General features: G+C 37.3%; 1 protein-coding gene across 1 annotated transcript; it reads left to right on the top strand.

Annotated features, from left to right (window-relative positions):
- Positions 1–6,433: 6,433 nt before the first annotated feature.
- LOC113247228 (26S proteasome non-ATPase regulatory subunit 6-like) lies at positions 6,434–7,727 on the top strand. Its single transcript, XM_044380019.3, is given in 2 exon segments — positions 6,434–6,719; positions 6,722–7,727. Coding segments are annotated over 2 exon segments (1,167 nt in total). The 5' UTR covers positions 6,434–6,448; the 3' UTR covers positions 7,618–7,727.
- Positions 7,728–16,466: the final 8,739 nt, after the last annotated feature.

Genomic DNA, 16,466 nt, shown 5'->3' on the forward strand with positions numbered 1-16,466 from the left:
TCTCACTGTGAGTTTTTTAGTTTGTGTTTTCATGAAATTGGCCCATTTCGTTTAACTTATCAAATTTATGGGTGTAAAGTTGTTCCTAGTATTCCTTTATTATCTTTAAATGTCCATGGGATCACTAGTAATGGCCTTTTTCATTTCCTGTATTGGTTATTTGTATCCTCTACCTTTTTTTATGGTTAGCCTAGCTAGACATTTATAAATTTTACTTCTCTTTTCTATAAACCAGATTTTGGTTCCATTGATTTTCTCTATTGCTTTCCTCTTCCAAGTTTTTTTTTTTTTCATTTTTGTTCAAATGTTTATTATTTATTTTCTTCTTCTAGCTTTAGGCTTAAATTTCACTTCTTTTTCTGCATCTTAAGGTGGAACCTTAGATTACCGCTATTAGATCTTTCTTTTAAAATAATATATGCACTTAATGTTGTAAATTCTTCATGAGCACTGCTTATGCAGTATACCAAAATTTTAGTTCTTTGAATTTTTATTTTAATTTAGTTCAAAATAGTTTAAAATTTTTCTTGAGACTTCATGTCTTACTTAGAAGTGTGTTTTTAATCTAAATATTTGGGGGATTTCACAGAGTTCTTTCTGTTATTGATTACTAGTTTAAGTCCATAGTATTTTGAAAATATACTTTGTATGATATCTATTCTTTTAAATTTGCTAAGCTGTGTTTTGTGGCCCAGAATGTGCTCTCCCATGGTGAATACTCCATGTGAGCTTCAGAAGAATATGCATTCTATAGTTGCTGGATGTTTTCCATTAATTCCAATTCGAACAATTTGACTGTGCTGTTCCAACAGCCCTAAGACTGTTGCACCAGAAGTTTCTCACTCTCATGCTCCTTCACAGTCAAAATTACCATTTACAGTTCTAGTGGCTTGTGCTCCAGGTAGGAAGAAGTTGGCTGTGACTCTGAATTCTCCTGTCTTTACAAATTTCTCTGATGCTTCCAGAAAAAGTTAAAGAAATATTTTCAGTTTGTGTAGCTTTCTTTTCGTAAGTATGAGACTGATGACTTCCAATCTCTTTATGTCACAGCTCAAATCAGATATCAAGTTGATTTTTTTCTCTTTAACTTGTTAGATTTTATTTTTCAGTTTTAGTTGACATTTTTTCTTTTGCCTAAAAAATATTTAACATAAAATTTCCGTCTTAAGTGTACAGTATAGTAGTGTTAACTGTATGCAACAGATATTGTTGTGCAACAGATCTCTAGAACTTTTTTGTCTCACAAATGGAAACTCTACATCCATTGAAGCTGCCTTTACCTCTGCCTCTACCTCTAGCACCTCTGCTTCTACATTTATCTCTACCTCTAGCACCAGGAAACCATTTTATTTGCTGTTTCTAAAAGTTTGACTACTTTAGTTATATCATATTAATGAAATCATGCAGTATTTTTCTTTCTGTGACTGGCTTACTTCACTAAGCATAATGTTCTCAACATTTATCCACATTATAGTATATCAAAGTTATTTTTCAAGTCAAAAAATCCAGTAGAAAAGCTTCTGCAGAGCAAAGGAAGCAATCAACAAAACTAAAAGGTAACCTTTGGAATGGAAAAAGGTATTTGCAACTGACATTACAGATAAAGGGCTGGTATCCAAGATCTATAAAGAACTTCTCAAACTTAACACCCAAACAACAAATAATCGAGTCAAGAAAGGGGCAGAAGACATGAACAGACACTTCAAAGAAGACATACAAATGACCAACAGACACATGGAAAAATGTTCCACATCACTTCCTATCAGGGAAATACAAATCAAAACTACAATGAGATACCACCTTACACCAGTCGGAATGGCTAAAATTAACAAGTCAGGAAATGAACAAAGCAAGGAACAACAAATGTTGGTGAGGATGTGGAGAAAGGGGAATCCTCTTACACTGTTGGTGGGAATGCAAGCCACTCCGGAAAACAGTATGGAAGTTTCTCAGAATGTTAAAAATAGAACCACCCTATGACCCAGAAATTACACTACTGGGTATTTACCCTAAAGATACAGATGTAGTGAAAAGAAGGAGCACATGAACTCCAATATTCTTAGCCACAATGTCCACAATAGCCAAACTGTGGAAGGAGCTGAGATGTCCTTCAACAGAAGAATGGATAAAGAAGATGTGGTCCATATATACAATGGAATATTACTCAGCTATCAGCAAGGATGAGTATCTACCATTTACATCAACATGGGTGGAACTGGAGGGGATTATGCTAAGTGAAATAAGTCAAGCAGAGAAACACAATTATCATATGGTTTCACTCATATGTGGAACATAAGGAATAGTGCAGAGGACAATAGGGGTGGGGGAGAACTGAATTCGAAGAAATCAGAGAGGGAGACAAATCCTATGAGACTCTTGACACTGGGAAACAAACTGAGGGTTGCAGAAAGGGAGGTGGCTGGGGGATGGGGTAACTGGGTGACGGGCATTAAAGAGGGCACATGATATAATGAGCACTGGGTGATATATTTAACTAATAAATCATTGAACATTATATCAAAAACTAATGATGTACTACACCTTGGTTAATTGAATTTAAATTAAAAATTTTTTTCAAAAACAATTTTAAGGAAAACAAGAACATTATTACCATAAAAGAGTAGAAGTTGCCTTTGTGGAGGATGGAGGAGTGATCATGGTGAGGAGGTAGGAGTGAGCAAACTTCTAGTTCTCTTGCATGGTGGTTATGTGGATGTTTGCTTTGTGATAGCTTATTGGACTGTTGTTTTTTACTATGCAATTCTCAGTATATGTGTCATATTTCAAAGTAAAATAAGGTTTAAAAAATGTTTTTAAAAAAGCAGTTTGCAATGTTAAATAGCTTTGACATGCTGGATTTCATTGAGAAATTGATTTATGAGCAAAGATTTGAAGGAAGTGAAAGCCTTAGTCAAACAAGAATCTGGGGAAAAACATTCTAGACAGAAGGAAGAGATGGAACAAAGATCTTAAAGTAAGAGTATGCTTAGCATATTAGAGGAACAACGAGGAGACCCATGTGGATGAAATAGATTAAAGGAGGATAATACTAGGAAATGAGGTCAGGTAGAACAGACAGAACAAGAAGGCTTTCATGGATAAAGACTGTGGCTTTTTTTTCCCTCTGAGTGAAATATGAATCTGCTGGAGGATTTTTGAGCAGAATAGCTACATAATATAATTTGTTCTATAAGAAGATCATTCTGCAAATTGTGTTGAAAATAAATTGTATGTGTGGTGAAGGGGAGGTGGGCAAAGGAAAAAAGAGGGGAATTAGTTAGGTGGCTAATGTCATAACCCAGGAAGAGAAAATTGTTTTGGACCAGTGTAGGTGGTGAGAAGTGGTTAAATTCTGGACATATTTTGAGGTTAGAGCTACAAAATTTGCTGGTGGATTGGCTATGGGTCATGAAAAAAGAAAGAGGTCAATGAACTTCATGGTTTTGTCCTGTAGCAACTGAAAAGATGGAGTTTCTTTCTTTTAAATTTTAATTCCAGTGTAGTTAACATAAATACTATATTAGTTTCAGGTCTTCAATATAGTGATTCAACAATTCCATATATCATCCAGTGCTCATCATGACAAGTGCATTCCTTAATCCCCATCATCTATTTCACCTGTCCCCGCACACACCTCCCCTCTGGTAACCATCAGTTTGTTCTCTATAGTCAAGGGTCTGTTTCTTGATTTCTCTCTCTCTCTCTCTTTTTCCCTCTGCTCATTTGTTTTGTTTCTTAAATCCCACATATGAGTGAAATCATATGGTATTTGTCTTTCTCTGACTTATTTTTCTTAGCATTATACTTTCTAGCTCCATCCATGTTGACACAAATGACAAGATTTCATTCTTCTTATGACTGAATAATATATCCTCTTCTTTATCCATTCATCTAATAGATGCTTAGGCTGCTTCCATAATTTGACTATAATAAATAATGCTGCAATAAACATAAGGGTGCACGTATCCCTTTGAATTAGTGTTTTTGTATTCTTTGGGCAAATACCCAGTAGTGTGATTACTGGATTGTAGGATAGTTCTACTTTTAATATTTTGAGGAACCTCCACAGTGGCTGCACCAGTTTGCACTGGCTGCACCAGTTTGCATACCTACCAATAGTGTTAAGAGGGATCTTTTTTCTCCACATCCTTGCCAAAACTTGTTTTTTGTGTTTTTTATTTTAGCTATTCTGACAGGTGTGAGGTGATATCTCATTCTAGTTTTGATTTGCATTTCCCTTATGATGAGTGATGTTGAGCACTTTTTTCATATGTTTATTGATCATCTGAACATCTTCCTCAAAAAAATGTCTATTCATTTCTTCTGCCCATTTTTAAATTAGATTATTTGCCTTTTGGGTGTTGAGTTGTATCAGTTCTTTATATTTTTTGGATGTTAACTCTTTATTGGATGTGTCATTTGCAAATATCTTCTCCCATTTAGTAGGTTGACTTTTAGTTTTGTTGATTGTTTCCTTCGCTGTGCAGCTTTTTATTTTGATGTACTCTCAATAGTTTATTTTTGCTTTTATTTCCCTTGACTTCAAAGATATATCTAGAAAAATGTTGCTATGGTTTATGTCAGAGACATTATTCTCTGTGCTCTCTTCTAGGATTTCCAGGATTTTTATGATTTCAGGTCTCACATTTAGGTCTTTAATTCATTTTGAGTTTATTTTTGTGTTTGATGTAAGAAAGTGATCCAGTTTCATTCTTTTGCATGTAGTTGACTAGTTTTTCCAATACCATTTGTTGAAGAGTCTGGAAAATATGGAGTTTATATTAGCTAAGATGAAGACGTCTCCGGGTGGAACTGGTATCAGGTACAGGATTAAGAGGGTTAAGTTAATTTAAGCGGAGGTATCAAGGAGGCAGTTGGATATACAAACCTGGAGTTTGGGAGAGACATGGGTTGAAGACGTAGATTTAATTGTCTTCAACATATGAATGCTATTTAAAGCTACAAGACTAAATATAACCAAGAGAATGAGTATAGATAGAGAAGAAGAATAAGGACTGAACCCCGAAGAGCGTCAATGTTAAGAGGTTAGGGAAAACAGGAGAAAGTAGAAAAGGCAGTGAGAAAGAGCTAACAGTATGTTGAAGAGCAATCATGAGAATCCCATTTCCTGGAAATCAAGGAAAAAATGTTTATTAAAGAGAATGTGTAATCAGTTGTCTCAAATGCTGTGCTAGGGCAATTAATATGAAGATTAAGCATTTAATAGGACTTAGCAATATAGAGGTAATTAATGACCTTTATGAGATCAGTTTTGGTAAACTGCAAAAGAAAAAGTTTGGAGTGGGTTTCTAAGAGAATGGAAATTCTGTTTCTTATCAGGGTAATAGAAAAATGGGAAATATTTTGTCCTCATGGAACTAGCAAAGGAAGTCACAGAAAGACTAGATCTAATTAATTACAGAGACCAATGGACCCTCCTTGGGTGAGCAGGGTGGTATGACAATCTCCACAGATGAGGGCAGGTGACTGATATAGGGACAGCATAATGAAGGAGCAGTCCTTCCATAGATGGAGAGAGAGGTTTTGCCAAGACAAGGAGAAATGAGCCAAGTCTCAGACAACAGTGTGACCTGGCAGGACATATTGCAAACTGGATGAGTCTCAGAAACAAAAAGAAACTGTGTGGTCCAATAATTCATTTCACAAACACATCCCAAGTATTTGCCCAAATGATTTTACTGGAAAAGCTCCTAGAAGAAACATTAATGATATTCCTACAGTGCCTGAATTTTTGGGTTGTGCAAACTTTAATCCAAATGTAAACCAAAAATATTGGTAAGTATAGCCTAAACTCCCCACACATCAAATACTTGCAAAATCAAAATAGTGGCAGTGGTGCAAGAGTTTGGGAGTTGAGCTCTTCACAGATGAACCCAATCTAAAGTTGTAGCTTTGCCTACCTTTGACTCTAAAGACAAATGTAAATAGTCAACTTCTCAACAGAACTTATAGACTAGCAGTCAGCAAACTACAGCCCATAAGCAAATCCAGCTTTCCCTCTGTTTCCATAAATGAAATTTTATTGAAATATAGCTGCATCCATTCATTCATGTATTATTTATGGCCATATTTTCACTATAGTGGCAGAGCTGAGAAGTTGTAACAGAGAACATATGGCCTACAAGCCCTAAAATATTTACTGTCTTGCCCTTCATAGGCCATATGATCTCATATCAACGACCTCAACTTCTACCTTAAGAAAATATAACAGTAAGAGAAAATTAAACCCAAATTAAGCAGAAGAAAGAAATAAAGTTCAGAGTAGAAAACAATAAAATAGAAAACCAAGAAAGAGCAGAAAGAAGTCAATGAAAACAAAAGCTGGCTCTTTGAGTTATCTTTAATCAGATTGATCAGGAATGAAAGAAAGGGCCGCAGGTCCGTGCCGAGTTGTCGTCTGCCCTCAGCTGGTACCCCCGCCGCCGAGATGCCGCTGGAGAACCTAGAGGAGGAGGGTCTGCCCAAGAACCCCGACCTGCGCATCGCGCAGCTGTGCTTCCTGCTCAGCCTGCCCGAGCACCGCGGGGACGCGGCTGTGCGTGACGAGCTGATGGCGGCCATCCGGGATAATAACATGGCTCCTTATTACGAAGCCCTGTGCAAATACCTCGACTGGCAGATGGACACGGACCTGCTTAATAAAATGAAGAAGGCGAACGAGGAAGAGCTGAAACGTTTGGACGAGGAGCTGGAAGACGCAAGAAGAATCTGGGAGAGAGCGAAATCCGGAATGCCATGATGGCGAAGGCCGAGTCCCTGTGCCGGATAGGCGACAAGGAGGGTGCCCTGACAGCCTTTCACAAGACATATGACAAAACTGTGGCCTTGGGTCACCGACTGGATATTGTGTTCTATCTTCTTAGGATTGGATTATTTTATATGGATAATGATCTCATCACACGAAACACAGAGAAGACCAAAAGCTTAATAGAGGAAGGAGGAGATTGGGACAGGAGAAACCGCCTAAAAGTATATCAAGGTCTTTATTGTGTGGCTATTCGTTATTTCAAACAGGCAGCTGAACTCTTCCTTGACACAGTTTCAACATTCACATCCTATGAACTTATGGATTATAAGACCTTTGTGACTTACACTGTCTATGTCAGCATGATTGCCTTAGAAAGACCAGATCTCAGGGAAAAGGTGATTAAAGGAGCTGAGATCCTTGAGGTGCTGCATAGCCTTCCAGCCGTCCGGCAGTACCTGTTTTCACTCTATGAGTGTCGTTACTCAGTTTTCTTCCAGTCCTTAGCTGTTGTGGAACAGGAAATGAAAAAGGACTGGCTTTTTGCCCCTCATTATCGATACTATGTAAGAGAAATGAGAATTCATGCATACAGCCAGCTGCTGGAATCCTACAGGTCATTAACTCTTGGCTATATGGCAGAAGCCTTTGGTGTTGTTGTGGGATTCATTGATCAGGAGCTCTCCAGATTTATTGCTGCAGGGAGACTACACTGCAAAATAGATAAAGTAAATGAAATAGTGGAGACCAACAGACCTGATAGCAAGAACTGGCAGTACCAAGAAACTATCAAGAAAGGAGATCTGCTGCTAAACAGAGTTCAGAAACTTTCCAGAGTAATTAATATGTAAAACCATGTAAACGAAGGATTTCCTTTAGAGATAACTATTTGGAATTTTTATAGCTTACTTTACTATGTACCCAGTTCAACTGTATAAAATAAATATTGCATTGTTCTTTCAAAAAAAAAAAAGGAACGAAAGAAAGAAGACAAAAATTACCAATAACAGGAGTGAGAAAGGAAGCATTATTAAAGATTCTAAAAGCTATTAAAAATCTCATTCAGGATAAAATAGAGTACCTTAAAAGCCCTATGTAAAGATTAAAATATATTATTATATTATATTGAATGCCTCTACAAATAATGAAACTTAGAAATAACTCATGCGTAGTTTATTTTCAACTCAGGTATTTCCGTGAAGTTGCATTCCACTATTGCAAATTCTAAATGTCCATTCCTACTAGGAAAATAATGATATCTCTTATTTCCATAGGCGAAACCTATCACTGAATAGTATCTAGGGAATAAATAATTAAATTCGGTGCTTTCATGATAGTCTGGGTCTACACACTCTCTCTTCTGAAATAACATAATTACACCCTACTTTAATACATTTCAAAGTTCTTGGTATGCTTCTCAAAAATTTCAAAGGCAAACCACCACTTTATTTTTCATTCTCATAACCTGTAATAATTCCGCACAACCTATTAGTCAAACACAATGTGTGAATCAAATTATTAAACTACACCAATATGTACTGAACATCTACTTTGTATGTGAGGCCTGGTGGTACAAAGTAAGCAAGACATTCTCTTCCATTACAGACACTTATAATCTAACAGGTAGACAGACAACTGCCCAAATTCCAAATCATTGCTATAAAATTATATAAACATTATAATAAAATATATAAAAATGAAGGAGTGTAAAAAACAGTATCCTTAAACTAACCTGTGGCTTGTTTGAAGTTTCATGGGCTGCCAGGTCAACGAAACCCCTTGTGTTGAAGACCAGGATACAGCTGGTCCACTGATAAAGGGATTAGCCAGGTGGGGGACATTTTAGCCTTGGTGGAGAACATACATGGTGAAAGCAGAAGAACTCATGACTAACTCCTTGGGGCCCTGTGAGTCTTAAAGATGTCGAGGCAGCATGTGGAATTTCAGGCCTTACAATAAAGAGCTAAAGAAGCTAGACATAAAAGAGTCTCTCAATGGACTGTTGAGTACATATATATTTAATTTAAGAACAGAATAAACTAACCTATAGTTATAGAAATGGAAATAATGGTCGTTTGGGCTGGAAATTGATTGCAAAAGACATGAGAAAACTTTCTGGATTGCTGCAAATATTTTATATCTCCACTGAGGATGAATTTCGACGGTGTATACATTTGTGAAACCTCATTGAACTGTACACTTTAAATACAATTATTTCAATTCATGCAAATTATAACACAAAATGAGTGTATGTGCACATGGATGAGTGAGGGAGAGAAAGAGAAAGGTTGGAAGAAAAAAATAGAAAATGGAATAACAGGAATTGGAGACATCAAGTATTAATAAATTTTTAAGTTGTGCTGTGCAAGTGAGTAAAAGAATGTGGTGTCAATTAATAGAAATGTGAGATCAAGGAACTTTTTTTATGATGGAAGAAATAATAGGAAATTTGTAAGTTTATTAGAATGATCCACTAAAGAGCAAGAAATAAGATAATTTTATAGGTGAGAGAAGGAAGAGTCACTGGAGCTTAAGCAAAAATAGTCAAAAGGACACGTGATCTAGTATAAAGAAAGATTGGCTTTAGAGAGGAGTAAGGAATCATCTTTGTATTAAGCGAGAAGTTAGAGTACATGGTGTAGATGTTGCTACGTGTGGAGAATTAGTGATAAGAGTATGTGGAGGGGCGCCTGGGTGGCACAGCGGTTAAGCATCTGCCTTTGGCTCAGGGCGTGATCCCGGCGTTGTGGGATCAAGCCCCACATCAGGCTCCTCTGCTATGAGCCTGCTTCTTCCTCTCCCACTCCCCCTGCTTGTGTTCCCTCTCTCGCTGGCTGTCTCTGTCTCTGTCGAATAAATAAATAAATAATCTTTTAAAAAAAAGAGTATGTGGAAATTTCCCCCCTTTAATTGTTTCAATTTCTTTGCAGAATGGGAAGCAAAGTCATCAGCTGTGAGAGAGGGTGGGAGAGATGGTATTGGAGGTTTGATGAAGAAGCTATGAAATAGTTAATGGATAGATGAGACATTTAACGAATTTGAAACAAATAAGATAGTAGACAGCATTAAAAATGTACTTTATGCTAAGCAAAATAAGTAAGTCGGAGAAAATACCGTATGATTTCACTCATAAATGAAATTTAAGAAACAAAACAAGCAAAGGGAAAAAAGAGAGAAAGGGGGTAATCCAAGAAACAGACTCTTAACTATAGAGAACAAGCTGATGATTACAAGAGGGGAGGTGGGAGGGGATGGGTTAAGTAAATGATGGGGATCAAGGAGTATATTTGTGAGGAGCACTGGGTGATGTATGGAAGTGTTGAATCACTATATTGTAAAGTTGAAACTAATATTACACTATATGTTAACTAACTAGAATTTAAAAAAAAAACTTCTAAAACTGTACTTTAAGTATGTGGTCGTTAATTTATTATTGTGCATATTTTTCTTCAGTCATAGAGTCTCAGGGGCAAGCATAGAAGAAAGTTGGATTTAATCAAGGTTGCAGTTTCCCAAATAAGTGTGCCAAAGTGAAAGAAGAGTAAGAGAATGAAGGACATGTGCAAGAAAATGAGTATCATGATTGACCAATGGATTTGAGCTGGATAAAATGCCTAGATATAAAGATCATTATTATTTTTTTATTGACTTCTTAAGAAAGTGGCTTTAGGAGGAAAGATCAATATAGTATATAATTGTAGAAGTGCCACATGCTCCTTGTTTTAAAAAAATGAAATGTATGAAATAAAAACTAAATACCCAATATTCACACCTCTACCCTCCACTACTCAGGGCCAATTACTACAAAATGCTTTGTATGTATGCCTGCAAATCAAAATATCATTGATTTTCAAATCCCCTCCCTACAGATACAGCATTTTGGGGGAATAAAAGGGCTGCATTCCTAGAAAGAGAAAGATGCGTGGCTACATAAATCCAGGCTTCCACAGAATTAGCGAATTCTGGAAACTTAAATTGGACAAGCAATAGGAAAAGATGTCCTTTCAACAGTTAAATTATTTTATTAAAAGCAGAGATTTTTCTTAGGTAGTCCTGCTCTAGCCCCAGGGAAAGAGGCATTTGAACCCTGTCTGGAGCAAGACTTGTTGCTGCCAGATGGCAAAAAATAAACTGCTTAATGGAGAGAGTTTAAAGGTCCTCGGTGTTTTCAAAGTAAACACTAGTTAAATAGTACTGACAAACTGCTTTAGAACTCTGAGGCAGGCCAATGGGAATGTTATGAACTATAGGAAATATTCAGGTCAAAGTTTAACTATATGTGTTTTGGTGATGAAAACCAGATTACAGAAAACAATAGAGAAATGAGCACAGATAAAGGAAGTATTGATCAACATTGCCTAGAAAAGAAATTACTAAACAGTGGGGCCAAGACAGAATGTTTTAGTTGAAGCTGTCAGTAACAGATCAAGGGAAAAACTCCCCTCCACATCACCACATACCTAATTTATTTTAATTAATACAAAGTAAAGCTTGTTGTCTCTGATCAGTTACACCACAAGATTATATTCAAAAGACTCCAGACCAATAGCCAAAAATAATTGAAAATCAATTTGAAATATTTACCTTTTCCTAGAAGTAGCTCTTGGCCCTTTCTGATGTAAACTGAGCTAACCTTTTTAGGGTCCTTCAGTTCTGGAGCTCTACTCATTATTCTAGTCAGCACATTAAGATCTCATGCCTAGGATCTGCCTGTACAACTGGGGATTTCTCCTTATAACATGGTAGCAAAAGATGAAAGAGTAGAAATACTTAATTTAAGAAAATTTAGTCAGTTTCATAATAGTAAAAGTTAACATTTATTGGGCACTTACCACACAATAACTCTATATGTGCCATTTTTAATCATCTTCTATCTGCAAATAGTGAAACTGAGGTCCAAAGAGTTTAAGTAAGTGGAGGGACCAGAATTTTGCTCTGGTGTTAGTACCCATGTACATCATTGGTTTATTATATATGGCCTTTCTACTAAAATTCTGTGAAAGTTAAAAAAATAGAAAACACCTCAGGCAAACTTAAACAAAAGTGAGTTTGTTATAATGATAATAAAGGTTAAGAGAACCAACAGGAAACTAGAAAACTGGGCTAGGAATGACCAAAAATAGTGATATAACACAACTGGTTTGATTTGGATGTCATTTACTTGTTTGCCTAGGCTTCAGACTACAGTGTTTTTGTTCCTGAAATTAAGATCCAAAATCCAGCCACAGAGCATTAGATTATTCTAGCTTAGGTCAGGATGTACCTGCTTTTTTGTTTAGAGTAGAGCAGTGTCACTGATTTAAGTCAACTTAATGTAAAGAGCCAGGGTAGTTGTTTGAAAGGAAATTGGAGCACAATAAGGAAGGGTAAATTTGATGCTTGGTTACCAAAAAGCAATACATATCTATTAGAATCCATGCTCACGGCTGCCCAGCATCTACATTCCCTTCCTCCCATATACTTTCTTCCAAAAATGTTCCTGCTTAAAAAGATACAATTATTTCATGTATAACCCGAAACAAATTCTGTCACTTCCCAACACCTCTTTAGTCACTTCATTGAACTCCAGTTCCAGGATCTATGGATAATACCTATACCTCCTCTAGATTCATCGTGGCTATGATTTATCTTTGGCCTGTATACTAGTTTTGATCACCATAATCATAGTTTATATACAGTTTGAGAAGATAGAGAATGAATATTAATTGAAATATATGGTATAAGTCCATGACCAGGAAGAAAGAACCTATTTGTAAAGAACAAAGTTTTGTAATTGCTCTTGAGGTCGTATTTAATATTTATGGCTTCCTTCCTCCACTCTTTATTTAATATCACTTTTTCTTTTTACCAGCACCTTAGCAGTTGGGCTTCGTTGTTCAGTGGTACACTCGAACTTTAATTCTTGGCTGATCTGAGCCCTCAGATGTCTTGCCTGAGAAAAGTTGCATTGGTTTTCATTCTGGTGTCAACTTCTCAATAGAGATTGTTTCCCTAACATTATACCCATTTCATGATATTCAGGCAATAAGTGTTTTGCCAATGTTCCCACAGCCAATGAGTGGTGGAATCAAGGTTTAAACTCAGGTTCCTCCGACTCTAAAACTCACACTTAATGATGTTAGTCTGTCTCCTTAAAAAAAAAAAGGAAATACTGAGAAAAGAGGTAGGAAATAAGTGGAGCAACATCAGAGGAAGTTGTTCTTGTCATAGGCCCACAATCATCAAAGAGAAGACCTGTTGGATGGGCAGTATAGAAATGGAAAATAGATAAGACACTTGGCACAGTAGGATGAGGGGAAAGGGGTGCAGACTGAGACAAGCCCTTGCAAAATCATACCTTGTAAAGTTAATAATTTACAAGGAGATAAAACAAATAAGTGATAGGTGGAGAAAAAAATCAACTTAGACTTTGTGGGGGCATTTCATCTCAGGTTCTGGGAAGTGTAGTATACAAACAGAAAGAGTAACCCTTGTTTCTCCGGCCTGCAGAAAAGAACCATTATATCTGGATTGTTCTACTTTCCTTCTTCCCTGCTTTATTGTTCTCCCTAGTAGTCTTCACAATGGAAGACTTGGTATATTTTACTTAGTTTACTGTCTGTCTCTCCATGCTTGGAATGTAAGCTCCACAAAGATTTTTGATCTGTTTTGTTGGAACAGATCCTGGCACATGGTAGGCCCTCCATTAATGTCTGTTGAATTAAAGAGTGAATGAATGCATCATCAAGAGGATTTGTGATTTTCCCCTTCTGATGGAGATGTTGAGCTCTGATACCACGTTCCTGCTTTGCAAGTGTTTTCTTGGAAACTCAAGGCTCCTTCTCAAAAACTGATGAAGCTTTCTAAATGCTTTTGTTTATTGCTTTCTATTTATCTTGTGGGTGGCCTCCTGCTGCAGCAAGAAGTAGCTTTAGAAAGACCAGTCCTGCTGGCACTGCCCTTATTCCTATATTTTCCCAGGAGACAATTAAGGTGCTAGCCAAGAATGGAAGCTCCAGAGCGAGATGGCCTGGGTGAGAATCCTGGTTTCAACACTAAAAAGCCATGTGTCTTGGGGGAAATTCCTTAAAACCCTGAGCCTTTATTTCCTCATCTGCAATACAATTGGAGATAATCTTGGTACATTTCCAGATAAGGACAATGCTATTTATCATATAAAACCTAATATTTCCATGTTTTCATTGAATAGAAGTTTATTTCACTCTCACCTAATAATCCAAAGTAGTTGTTCGTAATAGGTGAGTGGTTTACTCCACATGGTGATTCAGTGATCCAGGCTCCTCCTGTCCTGTGAGTCCTCCATACTCTAGAGCATTAGACCTGGCAGCATGAAGAAACAGATTATATAAAGGCTATATCTGCCTCTTAATTTTCTTGATTGAGTAATGATACAAATCATTTCTACTCTTATTGTATTGGCAAAAACAAATCACAAGGACTCACTAGTTGCAATGCCTTCTGGGAAATATAGTCTCTGGCTTGGAAACTGTCTCTCAACAACAAATGTATCTAATGGAAGGCAGGAAAGATGTTTTTCAGGGACAGTTTACCTAAGTATGTTTGCTCCTCTGGCCTCCCGAATCTGTATGTATCTTCCCTCTCACACCTAGAATACATCCATTCCCTCCTCAAGGGAGATAAGCCAATGTCCTAACCAGTTACTACATCCAGCTCAAAATCCAGGATCTTTAGATGATGTGTATACCTCTCCATCAGATCCACATGTAGATCCTTTTTTTTAAATTTATTTTTTAAATTATGATATGTTAGTCACTGTACAGTACATCATTAGTTTTTGATATAGTGTTCCATGATTTATTGTTTGTATATAACACCTGGTGCTCCATGCAATGCATGCCCTCCTTAATACCCATCACCAGGCTAACCCATCCCCCCACTCCCCTCCCCTCTCAAGCCGTCAGTTTGTTTCCCAGAGTCCATAGTCTCTTGTGGTTCATTCCCCCTTCTGTTCACCCCCCTTCATTATTCCCTTCCGTCTCCTACTGATCTCCCTGCTATTCCTTATGTGCCACAAAGGAGAGAAACCATATGTTAATTGTCTTTCTCTGCTTGACTTATTTCACTTAGCATAATCTCTTCCAGTCCCGTCCATGTTGCTGCAAATGTTGGGTAATCATTCTTTCTGATGGCTGAGTAATATTCCCCTGTATATATGGACCACATCTTGTTTATTCATTCATCTGTTGAAGGGCACCTCAGCTCCTTCCACATTTTAGCTATTGTGGACAATGCTGCTATGAACATTGGGGTGCATATGGCCCTTCTCTTCAATACATCTGTATCTTTGGGGTAAATGCCCAGTAGTGCAATTGCTGGTCATAGGACATGTAGATCTTTTGAACTAAAATTTAAATTACCTGCCTCACCCACATCCCCAATATACAATAGTGGAATAGGGACAGAATAACACAAGTAAAAACTCCCATTGAGAAAATGGAGGAATGAAGGCTATATTATGATTGCTGGCCCAGAGTACTGATGAAATCTTACTGATCAGGTACTCTGAAGACATTCTGCCCTGGTGGCGGGTTTTCCATAGCCCTCTTCCTAATAGTCTAGGTTTGGGAACCAGGCTAAATAGTCACAGGTTTTTTGGTTTTGCTTTGTTTTTGTTTGTTTGTTTCTTAGACCAAGGTTGTGCTTGTTTTGGCAATGCCATTGCCTCAAAACTCAATAAGCTTTCAGTCAATAGAATGGAATGTTATTCAGCCATCAAAAAGAATGAAATCTTGCCATTTGCAACAATGTGGATGGAACTAGAGTATATTACACTAAGTGAAATAAGTCAGTCAGAGAAAGACAAATACCATATGATTTCACACAAGTGTGGAATTTAAGAAACAAAACAGATGAACACAGAGGAAGGGAAGGAAAAATATAATTGTTGTTTTAAAATCTGGACATCTTACTTATACCTCTATTGATTAAATCCTAGGCCATGAGTTCTGTTTTCTTTTCTTTCTTTTGAGGCCAATTTCTCCATCTTGCATTTTGTTCAGAAAAGAAAAGAAAGGAAGAAAAAAAGGAAAAGAAAAGAAAAACTAGTTTCTGAATGTGTTTTGGTCTGCTTGTTAAAAGAAGCTAGATTCAAAAATTAATTAAATGTATATACAATATATGTAAAAATAAAAAGAAAATAATGGTAAAAAATAAAAAACAATTAAAAATAAGAAAAAATAACAATAAAAGAAAAAAAGAAAAAAGAAGCTAGATCCTATTTCCCCTAGAGCTGAAGCTTTGCAGCACTCTGTGATCATTAGACTTGGTGTGTGTGAGGTGTTTGTGTTGGTCTTCTGGAGGAAGGGCTCGTTGCACTGATTTGCCCTAGTGGAGATGTGCCTCCAGGGCTCAGGGGCTCAGGACTTGGTGTAAGGGGCGCTGGCCTTCACTAGGTGGTGCTGTTTTGCTCCCTGAAGTCTTACAGCTCTGATAGGTGGGATGAAAATGACACCCCTTCTCTAGACCAGGAGCTGAGAGTTCGCACTCCCCACTCTTCAGGAAGACTAACAGGAGCAATCAGTCACCCCTTCTTGTGTCCCCAGCTTCTGTCAGATCCCTTCCTTCACCCTGCCTGTGTCTGAGCTGTTTTACCTCAGGCATGGGACTGGGTTTCAAAACCCCAAATTTGGGGACTCCAGGGCTATGGACCCATGTTGATCCTCTGGGGGAGGGTCTGGCC

Source organism: Ursus arctos, chromosome X (assembly GCF_023065955.2).
Source record: "Ursus arctos isolate Adak ecotype North America chromosome X, UrsArc2.0, whole genome shotgun sequence".
Taxonomy (NCBI): domain Eukaryota; kingdom Metazoa; phylum Chordata; class Mammalia; order Carnivora; family Ursidae; genus Ursus; species Ursus arctos.